The sequence below is a fragment of the Betta splendens genome, chromosome 24, assembly GCF_900634795.4.
Source record: "Betta splendens chromosome 24, fBetSpl5.4, whole genome shotgun sequence".
NCBI classification, from domain to species: domain Eukaryota; kingdom Metazoa; phylum Chordata; class Actinopteri; order Anabantiformes; family Osphronemidae; genus Betta; species Betta splendens.
Window position 1 is genome coordinate 9,073,563 of NC_040901.2, and position 14,514 is coordinate 9,088,076.

The 14,514-nt window shown below is 46.3% G+C and overlaps 1 protein-coding gene across 3 annotated transcripts in view; it reads right to left on the bottom strand.

The window, feature by feature from the left end:
• The window catches only part of wasf1 (WASP family member 1), a 36,758-nt gene that overhangs the window by 10,024 nt on the left and 12,220 nt on the right, over positions 1 to 14,514 (bottom strand). For all 3 annotated transcript variants that reach the window (XM_029140549.3, XM_029140552.3, XM_029140551.3), the window contains exons 2-4: positions 14,068 to 14,222; positions 12,926 to 13,060; positions 1,635 to 1,788 (exon numbers count right to left, since the gene is read on the bottom strand). In XM_029140549.3, the coding sequence (XP_028996382.1) occupies positions 1,635 to 1,788; positions 12,926 to 13,060; positions 14,068 to 14,200 (422 nt within the window). In that variant the 5' untranslated portion in view covers positions 14,201 to 14,222. The remainder of the gene's footprint in view (positions 1 to 1,634; positions 1,789 to 12,925; positions 13,061 to 14,067; positions 14,223 to 14,514) is intronic.

Below are 14,514 nucleotides of genomic sequence, written 5' to 3' on the forward strand. Positions count from 1 at the left end.
ATCAAATGCTCCTTCTGACAAGGCGACTGTCACACACACCACCCATAGATGCTGTTTAGAAAGATTACTTCACATCAAAGTCGGGACAGCCCTGTGATGGCTTTCTTTTTCTTTGGCAGCTTGCAAATGATATTTACAGCTCACCGTGTGCAATGTGCTGGGTTTTCTAAATTACTTTATACAATACAAAATAAACTACAAATATGAGGTGAGAGAATCTACATAATATGCAAATTTCCTATTTTAAAAAAAAAATTTCTTAAAATGCATTTCTGCAAACAAGTGGAATAATATATGTTTAAGTCTACTTCTACTTTTATGTGTGGGAAAGGCTGAATAGAAGGGAATGTCGGGGCTCCTTGTCACGGTTACAGTTTGAGGCATTCTGACCATTTAGTGGACAAAAGTCTACTTTAAAATGCGACTTTTAAAGCAGCCTTCACCAAGTGTCTGCCACACTTTGGAACACAATTATCCAGTGATGCCATCGAAGAGAGGAATAGCAAGACATGAAAAGGACCAGCTTCAAAAAGGAAGACGTGGAAGTTTAATGAAATGCAACACAACAAAGGGAAGGGAATAGAATCCAATGTTGGGATGAGGCAAAGGCGGAGAGACAGCTACAGTATTGGCACTGTTCCAATAAAGAACAACAACAAATATACACTTTAGTTTGTATATTTCATGTGTGAATTGATGTGTGTGTGCTTGGTTTTATAAGGAAGAGAGCAAGCGGCTGTTCTCAGGCTGTGGCGTCCCAGGGAGCCTCTTGGTAGAAAAGCAAAAGAGGAAGGGATTGGACGGAAAAGTTCAACATTTTAAATTATGAATCATAGAAATTAAATCATCACCCATGATAATCCTAATCAGCCATTCAGAGCTTATGAACAAATTAGCTCTGGGATGAAAACTGTATGAAGATTGAACTCAAATTAATTAGCACAAAAAAGAGTATTTCACCCGTTTTACTTCAGTGATCCACATAATACTAGTTATAACGGAGGTATTTAGTCAGTTTATTAGCGGTCATCTATAGCGGCAACAGTTTTTGATCATCAATTCATATTTGTTTTATTCAGAAAATGAAGCCAGATTAATCCTCAGTACTGGACCATGAGCCCGAGGGAACTCCCACTTTATCAAATGGAGGCTAAGAGCGGTTCCAGCTGACGCCTGGTTGATGTATCTATGCACGCAAAGGAAATAGAGACTGTTGTATAACCGCACTGTATCTAACTGGCTTGGTCAGGGTGACACGTTTTGTTAGGGTCACGGAAGGAAGAAAAAGGGGGGTGAGAGGGCGAGTGAGAAGAAAAGGAGGGGTGAGAAAACAGCAGGGTGACAGAGGAATAAAAGGGAGGGGTTCTGGGCAGCAGAGCTTTTTATGGATTATTCATCTTCACATGAATCCTTTTAACTCTCACCAGAGCCTAAAAAAATGCCTGGTGTGAAAGAGGCACAAGCCTGCCTGTGATAACATACTGACGCAGCTCCAAGATGAGCTCAACACACTTTGAAGACATGCAAACAATGTGAAATATTAGACATTTAATCTGAAAATCAAGTCAAGCTTCCATGTGAGATCGCTGGGTTAGGCGTGCGGTTTTACTATACGTATTTGACTGGACTCAGACCTGTAGGGTGTGAGGATGTTGAGGGGTGGCGGCTGCTCGCAGGTCTGGAAGGTTTCCTGGAGCGGGACGGGCAGCGACTTGCGGTCAAACAGCTGCTGGTCCTGAATAGTGGAGCTCCTGAAAGCCTTCCTCATGGTAATGTCCTGAAGAGACACTGATGGATGGATGAGAGGAAGACAGAGACCAAACATTACTATTACATGTGGCAATTAGATGTTAGGTACAAACTATATGTTACAAATACAATATACAGTATTTTCAGAATTGTGCTAAGGCTCCATCTGGCCGGACTGAGTAGAAAAGTCTTGGAGAGAAATCCAGAGCGTTGCAACCCGATCTGAATTATACATGAGGGAGTGACAAATGGATACACTTTACTGTTGCCCCGGGGAAAACTGAAAAAGTTGTGTGGCATACAGAGCAAGTATTGTTAACAGGCCACAATTATTGGCATCGCTACCACACACAAAACAACAATGACATCGTCCCGCATCCGGCGCTAGCCTACAACCTGAAACACACAGCAAGTACGTGTGTGACGTCAAACAGAGAACGCGAGGTCTTAGAACTGTAGATGTACATGAATAAAACAGGAAGAGCACAGCTGTTTACTGTACGGAGGCCCAGAAAGGGCCGACCCAATCTGATCCGCTACGCTGCAGCGCTCCTGCAGGATAATGACTTCCACCGGCTCTCGTGTAGAGTAGGGCTACACCTGAGGCCCTGGAGTGTCGTTATTATCATACAGTATCAGGGAGCCCGGGTTCGGTAAGAAACACTAGGGGACTTAGAAAGAGGTCAGCGAGTACAAGAGGGAGATATTAGGACACCAGGGCTGGGTAATGGAAACAGGGCCGAGAGAACAGTGAACGGAGAGCGGGCGCTGACATTAAAACCATGTGCTCGAAATACAGAAGGACTGTGTTGAGAGCGGGGAGCGAGTGTGAAGCAGGCAGGAAGAGGCAGACGCGGAAATATGCAAAGGAGGAGCAGCAGGCGGACGATCCAGAACACCTAAAAACACACAGCACGGCTTTGACGAGCGAACCAGAGGAAGGCGTCCCGCGAGAGAGCGGCAGCAACCTGAGCCGAGCCAGAGGCTGGATTTGGCTTCAGAGGCGACACACGGGGGGGAAGCCATCAAAACGGAGAACACGGAAACAACCACAAGAGGGAACTGACGGCGGCCGCTCTGTTTCCCTCCAAGATCCAGAAAAGCCCCAGACATTAATACGTTTTATTTGCATTATATATTATGTTATATTCCAGTCTAGTAAAGAGGTCCATCATAACATAGCATGAGTCAAGAACAAAACAGGCCAGGACTAATCACAAGTCCAAACTCAAAGAAAACGCCACGGTGGCTCAGCTATTACACGGCCCACGGTGATCACAGAGGAGAGTGGGAGCGAGAGAAGATTAGAGAGTGAGGCATAAAGATGTGTGAAAGGACATCTAAACTAAAGTGATGCTTTGTTGATGCAGTGATCTCCGCAAGGCAGTCTGTTTCGCCTGAGCCTCTTTCCACAGGTAGCCGGAGTGCGGGTCAGGATGGAGGCACAGGTACTCGGCTACTCGCTGCTCTCGTCTTTAAACAACAGGTCAGCGCTGCTTCAGAGACGCCGCGCTGCGACCACAGCTAGCTACACGAGCGCCGTGCCGCGCTTTTAGGGGACGGAGAGGGCTGTCGGACCGTGTGACGAGGCTGAAAGTACAAGACAAGAGAAAGGCCGCAGCAGCGAGCGCGTCTGGATGTATTTGATGCAGAGCGAGGTGGTTGGAAACCTCTGCCAAGCAACACTGAGCACTGGGAAAGGCACGCTGCACTAATCAATGCGGGCAGAAACACACGCACACACACACACACACACACACACACACACACACACACACACACACACACACACACACACACACACACACACACACACACACACACACACAGGTGATATCTCAACATGATGTTCTAGAGCCTAATTCCAAACGTCACCCATTCAGCCAACCTGCCAATTACATTAATTTGGTGGAGACATTTAACTAACGCGTGATTATGTCTGTAGGTGTGTGTGTGTGTGTGTGTGTGTATCAGGTCGAGCAGCGGCAGCCTCTGATACAAACCTATCGGTCCGAGACAGCGCTGGATACTTCATCTTTCTCTTGCTCATATTTTTCTCCCGGATAGATAGCGTCTCGCTAAAAAACACTCAAACAAACTGCTGAGGAAGTTCTCGTCCTCTTCACACACACACACACACACACACACACACACACACACACACACACACACACACACACACACACACACACACACACACACACACACACTCGCTCCTATTTCCATTTGCTTCCCTCCACGGAGAAGCCTTTTCCTCTGTTCTTTTTATCCTGCTCCTCATACGCATGCAGTCCTATGCACTGCTAGGGAAGATAAGAAAAGCCATAGGCCAGCGCGTCTCTTAGCATGCAGGCATAGCGTCGTCTCCTGCTGTACTTCAATGCAGATGTCGCCCCACATTCCCGCTCCTGCAGCCCTGAATCATTTTCCTTTCTACCAATCAGTTTGTTTCCCAGCTGTGCTTTATGCACCTGTAACCGCGCTCATATGTCATATGTCTTTCATTTTGTCCTCTCTACTCGAATGTGACATTTGCATTGACAAAATGTCTCACACTGGTGTTATTCATAGTAAGTAAACAAAGTAAGTGATACAGTAGATCCAAGCCGCTGTATTTATTTTGTGTGTGCTTTCAGCAACAATGCTAGTAAAGCTTATACGAAGGTCTGAATGGGACATAAGTCAAAGTATGTAAAGTGTGCCACGAAAAATTAGAGAAGCAATGAAAGATAAGGACATTAGTGAAAAGAAGAAACGTATTTGGCAACGGACGACAAAGAAGAAACCATGTCATGGAGGAGAAGGATGACCTGAAGGGCTAATAGAAAAGTGGAGAGAGGAGAGAGACTGTGGAGTATATAAAGTAACACTTAGAGCCCAGAAGGACTCGTGGTGGCTTTGTGGCCTTTTATTATGACCCGCAGCCTATGCACTGACATAAGAGTGCCATTAAATAGGGGACATGGGCCATTAGCTTAGCCAGCTAGAGAGGGGGCCTGACAACCTACAAATAGCATCCACGCGAAGGGAAGGGAGCAGAGAGATCACTCAGGGAGATGAGAGAGGAAGGAAGGACAACAAGGATGTGGGGGAGCAGCTAGTGCTCAGGAGAGGAGGAGGGAGGAGACCTTTGACCTTTAACAAGACGTTTAATTCACACATAAATATTTACAGGAAAACATCAATTTAAAAAATGTAATCAAAAATAAGGAATCAAAAAACACTTTTCAAAATAATAAAGAACAAAACATAATAACAATAATAATAAATAATCTATGTGTTTCTCACTCATTCAAATTTTGTCAAAATTTAAGGACAAGCAGGCCTTGGTTCACCGAACACAACACACCCTTATATCCCCAATGAAAAACAAAACTATCTAAATCTGACACCATCTTATAATAGGCAAATTCAACTTTTAACCTTGAGGCCACCAGGCTTTTAAACAAAAGTTCAACGTCTGAACATCCCACCCCTTTCATTTTGTTCCTCCTTGTAATCCAAATGCTCATTTTTGCCTGTCCAATGAGGAAATTTAACAGACAGACCCTCTGTCTTTGGGAAGCCCTGTAAACGGGACCAAAGATGAAAACTTCCCTCTCTAGATCTTGCTCCATCCCTTCGAACCACCGTGCTAATAGGTAAAAAAAAGAAGTCAGTCTGGGACAATCGAGCCAGAGGTGCTGCAAGCTCTCCTCTGTTGAACAAAAAGAACACTCTCCACCCACTGTCCTATCAAAATGTGCCACATGTCTGTTCGTAGCCACAGCCCCGTGTATAATCCTCCACTGTAGATCTGCAGTGCGCTTCTCTATAGGAGGCTTATACAGGGACCTCCAGCTGCCTCTAGGAGAAGAACCTGGTGGCAACACACCCGACCACTTCGACTCCGGCAAATCCACAAGACAGCCTCTGTTGTTTACCTTCACCGCTAACCAATAAAGGGATTTCCTCAGTGTCGTTGATAGTTCTGTTAGCTCAGGTGCCCGAAAGGACAACAATGCCCCCTCTCTCTCACCTCCTTCCCCTGTGGCAGCACTAACTCCCAATGGAGGAAAAGCTGGCCAGTCGATCAGTTCGTCCTTCGCCACGGATCTTCCTATGGCTTCTCTAAAAGGACCAGGCAGACTGGCCCTCACCTCTTCCATCAACTTCTGCAGAAACCTTGTTGATCTGGACCCTGTCTTCTGGCTCAGCGTTGTGGCAGCGATCCAATTCCCATCGTCCATCAGCCCCTGCAACTTTGTCACCCCGGCCGACACCAGCATCTTCTGTACACTTACTGACAAAAGGCTCCTGCACTGGATTAGCGGGTTGAAGAACAGGGGCTCCTCTGCCACACATCTATAGAACATTTCGCAGTCTCTATTAATCTTTATTGTCTTCGTCCACACCCGAATCATTGACTGATAAAAGGGTGAAGCCCGGGAAGGATCAACTTTACTCAAATCCAGTAAAAACAAGTGTCTATCATATTGTAAATCCATTACCCTGCGGAGGAGTACCGTCGCTGTTTCCGTCCACATTTGCGGATCGTGGTATAAGTACCGTTGAGCACTCTGCAGGCGAAAGGCTGCCACACGACTCTTCAGGTCCACCAATCCCTGGCCTCCTTCTGACAATGGCAAATATAGCAATGCCGCCCGAGTCCAGTGCACACCTCCCCAGAAGAAATCCACTAGCCTCTTCTGGATTTCCTTCACTAGTGTTTCCGGAGGCTCCATCACAGTGAATTTATGCCAAAGCATGGAAGCAGCCAGGTTATTAACCACCAGGGCCCTTCCCCTATAAGACAACTGAGGGCGGATCCAGGTCCACTTAGACAGTCGGGCACTAACTTTTTCAATCAACCCTTCCCAATTCTTTTTCTGAAAGCCTCCACTACCAAAAAAAACACCCAGGCTTTTTATCCCCTCTTTGCCCCATTGCAGCCCTTCAGGTAAAACTGGCTGCGCTTTACCTCTCCAACCTCCCAAGATGAGACCTTCACTCTTGGCCCAATTTACCCTGGCTGAAGAAGCTTGTTCGTAAACTGCCAATTTCTGTTCGAGAACCTGAATGTCCCTCTGTCCTGTTATAAAAATGGTGACATCATCCGCATAGGCTGACAAACTGACCCTGGATGGAAGGTCCTTGTGAAGACACACCCCCTCAAGATCCTGTCTAAGATGATGCAAGAGGGGCTCAATTGACAGTCCGTATAGCAACCCCGATAATGGGCAGCCCTGTCTTATCCCCCTCTGAACCGGTATCGCTCTGCTAAGACCTCCTCCGACCTTGATTAAGACAGTGGCCTCGCCATAGAGTGTTTTTAGCCAAGAGATAAATTTCTCTCCAATTCCGAACGCACCTAAAGTGCCAAAAAGATACCCATGGTCAACTCTATCAAAAGCCTTCTCCTGATCTAGTGAAAGAACACCCACATCCAAATCATTTACTTTAGACAGGTCAATAATATCACGCAGTAAAAACAAATTATCCATTATAGTCCGATTGGGTACGCAATATGATTGGCTCTTATGCACAATCGACCCAACGCACTCTTTTAGTCTGTTTGCAAGGCATTTGGCAAATATTTTGTAATCAGTACATAACAGTGACACTGGTCTCCAGTTCTTCAACAGCCCAAGGTCTCCTTTTTTGGGCAGAAGTGTCACTATGGCCCTTGTGCAACTGGTCGGCAGCCTCCCAGAATCCATGCAGTCTACAAAGACTTCAACCAAGTCTTTTCCCAAAACATCCCAGAAGCACTTGAAGAACTCCGCAGGGAGACCATCTATCCCCGCTGATCGACCGCTGCCTAGCTGTTGCACTGCTTTAGCCATCTCATCCAATGAGATTCCTTGCTCCAGCACGGAAGACTGGCTCTCTGTCAGCTTTGGCAGTCCCTCCTGGAGCGCCTTTGCACAGTCCGATCTGCAACTGCCCGCCCCGAACAGCTCCGTGTAGAAGTCAATGGCGATTCTTCTCATCATGGCAGGCTCTGTAGTTATTGATCCATTCTGTAGTTTTAGATGTTTCATCACATTTTCCTCCCGCACTTTCTTTTCCAGATTAAAGAAAAAAGTTGTCGGGGCATCCATATCTCTAACAGTTGAAATTCTATTCCTTATTAAAGCCCTCTTAGCTTTCTCATTCATAAACTGGCTTAATAGGTCTTTCGTGGTCTTCAAAGTTTTGCTGTTTTCTCTCGCCCCACCTATTAACTCTTCCTCCAACACCCTTATCTCCTTCTCCAACTTGTTTATGTAGTTTCTTTCTAGATTTGAGGTGTGCATCATATATTGTTCACAAAAGGTTTTGATCTGAGACTTCCCAACCCCCCACCATAGGCCCAGATTCTCAAATTCTCCCTTCCTCAGCTTCCACTGACTCCAAAACTCAGCAAAAGCTTCACAAAAGACTTTATCATGTACTAACTTAACATTAAACTGCCAATAAGGACATCGCTGACGACGTGCAACCAGTGACAGGTCTGTTGTCATCAAATGGTGGTCCGAAAACCCCACTGGTGATATTGTGGATGCAGTCAGTAGATTACAGTACTTCTTGTCCATATAAATCCTGTCTAATCTGGCCGCCCTAAGACTTCCTTCAGTCACCCTGACCCATGTGTATTGTTTAACATCTAGGTTAAGAACCCTCCATACGTCCACCATATCTGCTTCAGTCATTACCTCCGACAGCAGGGAGGCAGATGGCAAATGTGGTTCCCCCGTATTCCTATCCATCTGAGGGTGTGTGGTACAATTCCAATCGCCCCCTAAAATGACTATAGAACTGCCATCTACCTGCTTCAGGGTGTCACGCAGCTTCCGAAACTGCTCTAACCTGCGTGAACCGGAATTATGTGAATAGACATTTATAAACTTAAAAGATAACCCTCTAATTTTTGCCTCCACTATTTGAACCCTGCCAGACTCAACCTCACGTACTCCCACCTCTGTTAATTTTACAAATGGAGAAAAAAGAACAGCCACCCCTGAACTTAGATTGGAGCCATGGCTCAGGAAGACCTGCCCTTTCCACTCAGCTGCCCAATCGGTTTCATTTTCAGTTGTGCTGTGTGTCTCTTGTAAAAAAAGCACATCTATGCTTTTGGCCTTGATTAGCTCAAAAACCGTGGCCCGCCTCTCCCTGTCCCTCCCTCCATTAATGTTGAGTGTTCCAATCCTCAGCCTCTCCATGAAGAGTAGGAAAAAACAGAAACAGAAGGAACAGAAGGAAGCAGTGAATCCAGTGGGAATGCAAAATTTAGCCATGGCAACTAGGGTCGTTTAAGAATACTTTATACTGTTTTATTCATTTCGAAACGCTTGTCCCTTTTCTCTTTCCTTAATTTTGTCAGTAACTTTTTTAATCGGAATCTCTTTTGTTTACTTAGTTGATCGTAAGTGGCCTTCCTCATCTCTTTCATAACAGAGCGAATAAAAACGTCCACATTAGAGAAGAATTCAGTCACCTCTACCGACTGTCTACCATAGGTCTCGTCCAAAAACTCATTAATCTCAGTCAGTGAATACGATTGCACATCCTCCTGCGAGGCTACGTCAGAGAACTGTGACATCGTGTCATCGTCAATCATCTGTTCTTCCTCGTTTTCCGCTGTTCCTTCCCCCGTTTCATCCACCCCGACACCCTGATCCCCCGCAGCTTCCGCTTCCTGTTTACTGTTTGTTTCGTTCAGCGCCTCTTCGCTGCGCTCCTCCCCCCCTGTTCTAGATGGACCTGCGGTGCAGTTTCCCTGCTCCGTGTCACCCTGCGTTTCGCCTCTCTGACTCCCACCAGCACCGACGTTCTCCTCAGCAGACTGCTGCTGACCACCTACGTCTTCTCGCTCCCCATTGCGATCATTCTGCTCCTCCGACTGTCTGTCCCTCGCTCTGTGCGGACAGGACGTCCGCTTATGTCCCACATCCCCGCACTCAAAGCACTTTAGGCTCCCCGAGCTCGCATAGACCGTGTAAAAACCTCCGCCGAACGTGACTCTGAACGACACGTCCAGGTTTTGTCCGGGCTCGGTCAGGTACATGAGCGCCTGTCTCCGCAGCGACTGGACGTGCTGCAGCCTCTCGTCCTTGCATCCTAGCCGAACCACTCTGAACTTGCTAGCGAACTTCCCAAACCGAAGCAGTTCCTTCTCCAGCAGTTCGTCGGGAACGAACGGGGGAACACCTGATACGGTGACTCTAGTGGCCGGTGCAAAAAGCGGCGACACGCTAACGAACTCATCGCCGAGCACAACGCCACTCTCCACCAGTTGGTGCACCATCCGCTCCTCCCTGATAAACGCCACCACCGCTCTGCTCATCCGTGATCCATACATTATATTAGAAAAGCCAACCTGTTCTCCGATCGCCAGGAGGACTTGTTCCACCGTGTAAGTGGGATTAGCCGCAACGCGAACCCCGTGTTTCAGCGACAGGGGAGGCGATCCCTCCCCTGGGAGGGACGCCATGACCACCTGCAAACAGCCGACTACCGCTCACACCTGATCCTCAAACAAGTTAGAAACAAGTTTAATTACCTTGTCACCGAAGAAAGAAACATAGAAAAGTATCCAGAAAGGTCCCGATCTCATTCACCAACTCAACACACTCCACACACTCCACACCTGTTCGAACACTCGCGCTCTCACCACGCTCCCAGCATGCACCGCAGAGGAGAGGAGAGGAGGAGAGGAGAGGAGAGGAGAGGAGAGGAGAGGAGAGGAGAGGAGAGGAGAGGAGGGAAGGCCTGCAGGGCAAAGTGAGCAGCGTTATAGGCTTAAGGGCTGGAGGGGTTGTGCATGTGCATAAATTCAGGTGATGGAACACGGTCCTGTCCTTAACCTCTGCATCACCACTGGCGCATCATCGCTCTGGGCTCATGACATGATCCCAACCTTCAACTAAACACCCCCAATGCTGCCAGCATTACATTCTGCTCTGTGGTCTGTGGACCTGAGATCAGCTGATGCTAATACTGAGGGCCTGTGTAGGTCTTGGGTGTGAAAATGTGATAAATGATTAAACCCTGGCTTTTAAATAATCAGACCTACTGTAACCAATGGTAACCAACCAATAGTTTTATAATAAATATATAATGAATAATAGTTTGTCATGTTTAAAAGTCACTTTACAGCCTTGTAGAAATATATTTGCTCACCGTTGCATTAACCACAGTTATTATATAATAATGCCTCACTCTCTCATTCTCTCTCTAGAGAGCTTTTATTTTATTGTCATGATGAGTGTGTAACCCAGGATGTTACAGCTCCAGCTCCCCACCACTGCGTAAACTGTAATTTATTGTGGTTTAACAGCAATATAAACTGATTCAAAATGAACATGAATGTGCCTTAATACAAGCATCATTCGCTGTGACTTTAAATCCAATATGAACCATAATTCAGCATTGAATCCGCCATGATTTCTGCAGCAATTAGGGTGCGATCTGACAGTTTGAGCCACGTTTTCAGGCAGGTTAGTGAGTGTAATCCGTCCACTGGTGCCCAAGTTTTAAAGGATTACAGGTTTTAAAGGATTCAAAGAAGCTTGCGGGGCGTTCTGAGGACAGCATCTACGCGGTCCTTCCTGTGTCCTCGTCCTCCTGTCTCCCTCACCCTACCCTGCCCCCATCCTCCCTATCTCCATCCCTGCACGGCGCAGATTTATGGCCGCGCTCGTTCCTCTCCCCTTCGCCCCCCCCTCACCCAGGCCACAGAGCCACACAGACAATTACAAGGCGAGTCATAGCCGTACTCTCTTGTGTGTTTTTGTGGGCGCGAGGATGAGGACAGTGAACAAAAGGTGGGATTTGGAGGAAACCTCTTCCTGAAGCTGTCCATCTTTCCATCACAATGATGGAAAGCGAATAATATTTTACATTTTACTCATAAGAAAACATCATTTGCTCATAAATGAAGCCAGCAGAGTTGAACTGAGTGCTATAACTGTGTAACCTGCAGAGGAGGCCATTTTAACGTGGCCCAGAAAATTCTGCAGTACAACCTTTTTTCACTCGACTGCTCTTGCTGCAGTGCCCTCTATCCTTCCATCTTCTTCTTTTTTTTAACTCTTAGCTGCTCCACTACAACATGGTTAAACTGCAACTCGGCTGATCCTTATCCACTGTCTGTCGCACCAGTACTTCAGGCTAGAGCGGGAAAGTCAGGCTTATTTATGCAGGCAGATGTAGACACACACATAGAATCGCCCAGTGAGACGTCACATGACGATAAACGAGTAGCCTTTTGCAAAAATGAGCACTGCCCAAAGTAATTTTGTTAGACATACATCTAATAACATAAATATTAGCATCTTACTTATTGCAGGCAAGGCCAGATAGTAAGACTCTGCCCTTCCACTCTTCAGTATCATCAAAATTCTGTTACCAGATGAGACCTCCTGATTAGATCACACACAATTATTCAATTACTACAGCAACCATGTGTGGAGAGGAGGAGGAGGAGAAGAGGTTCAGTGGGTGAACAGAGATGATTCTGAGCCAAAGAGCATCTGAGATATTTTAAAACACAAACCCATCACGATAAAATCCAAGAAACAGTCTGCCGCCTTAACAAAAGGTACTGTAGGAAAGCCTGCATCGGCTGAATAGCCCTAAGCAGCGAATACAGTCTTTGTGTCAGTGACAAGGAAGCAGTTAGAGTTGCATTGTGCGAAGTCATAAACACACTGCGCGCTCAGGGGAAATCGATACGGCATCTTGGAGCATGGAATAACACTGCTGTGATTCCCTCCCTTTTCACTTTCCACCCACCGTACCCCCCCCCGTCACAATAAGCTGGCTTACCTGGGAGTGCTGCAGATCATCACCTTCCTTTCTATTATTGCTTATCACAGTTATTGACCGACCGTACATTCAATTTCTTCTCACATACAAAAGCCTTCGGTGGGTAAACGAGCATCCGGGCAAAGTGAAACTCAGAATTTTTCAATAGAGGCCTGGGTTTGGGAGGGGGGGTGAAAAATGATGCTGTGTCAGAGCTGCCATTTTCTCTAATAACAGCCATTATTACGTAAGGAGACAGACGAGCTCCATCGCGTCGCTGATGCACACGCACACAAACTCAAAAGTTACAAAATTAAAGAGGAGAGAGTGTGAGAGTAAAGACAGAGCAGGGACAAGAGAGAGAGAGAGAGAGAGAGATCGAGAGAGAGAGCATAGCACTCACATTCCTCCTCTTTGGGGTCCAGCTGTGTGACACTGATGGAGAGGCGGTCCACGCGCTCCTGCAGGGAGTTGACCCTGAAGGAGAAGGAGTGGGCCTCGTTGAACAGCTCTCCAAACAGGTCTTCTGCATATTTACCTGCACGTAGACACAGAAGCTTTTAATTGGCACTTATACATGGCACCACACAAACTAAAAAAGAGTAAAAGCACTGGAAAGAAAGCCAGTCCTTAGCTTTCTACCACTGTGTTTATTCAGTTCTGAACATTTTCACTTTTATATAGCTCTTAGTTACTTTAACGGACTCTAGAGACCGTACGATACAACACTTAGGTCGTTTTGTTTTGAAAGCTTAAACCCTTTGTCGAACACAATCACAGAAGAGTAGAAGTGCTGTTCTTTCTGTGTCAAGCGCACTTTTAAAGATGTGCAATTACTGAGATTGAGAGTTGGAGACGTGCTGTGTCAGTGGTGACTGGAAATCCCTGAGGAGCCTATCATTGCAGGCTGGCTGCTCTGATGGAGATGTGAGCGTTCGAGATGCTTTATTACAGAGAGAGAGAGGTTAAAAATGTATGAATTAAACTAGACAGGGAAAAGAATTACTCTTCAGAGAGGTCATGCATCTGTTTGCATCTACATTTCTGTGCTGGGCCCTTTCATGCTACATTAGTTAGCATGTAACAAGTATATTAGTAATGAAATCTAACAACAAATGTGTATTTTATTTAATTAAAATGTCTTAATTTATTAAAAGTCCTTCATTTTAAGCACTTAATAACAGGGAACAGGAACTTAATAACAGGGAAAATACCTATATTACCTTAGTTATAAATGTTTTTAATTAATTTGTTTTGTTTTTGTCTTCTCCAAGAAAGAGGGATACAATTAAAACTGACTGACTGACTAGTAAACATCAGCCGACTCAGTAAATAACAGCTGAATTGTTAGCTTACTGACTAACTGGAAGCACATGAGCTGACACACAATTAGCGTGGCCAGTTGGTATTTAATCACAGTGTGCGTGTGTGTGTGTGTGTGCGTGTGTGTGTGTGCGTGTGTGCGTGTGTGTGCGTGTGTGTGCGTGTGTGTGTGTGTGTGTGTGTGTGTGTGTGCACGTGCTAGTGGATGTGTGTGTCACTGACTGAGGCTGCTGAGCTGGCGTATAACGTTGGCCAAGGAGATGTTAGTCACACACTCCAGCTCGTTCTTGATGTTTCTTGGCAGCACCGTGTGGCACAGGTGCCTCGGCTCGATGGTGCGCTTCACCAGCGGCATCCTTCTGCTGCGGCGGCGCTACCTACACAGGTCAGGTGGAGGTGGGGGTGGGGGTGGGGGGGATGTGGGGGCAGAGAGCCATTCATTAGTGCACAGCGCCCTCGAAGACGGAGAGCGTTCTCGCGTCAGCATCAATATTTTCATGACACAGTTGTAAAATGTAGAATGAGAACACAAGGTGAAAGGTGGTTTAAAAACTCAACCGTACCAGAGAAGAAGAGTTTTGACATCGCTAACGGCAACGTTGACTCAACTGTCTCACTGACTTTGCACCGCGTTCTTCATGCATAACCTGGCTAATATACCTCAACCCT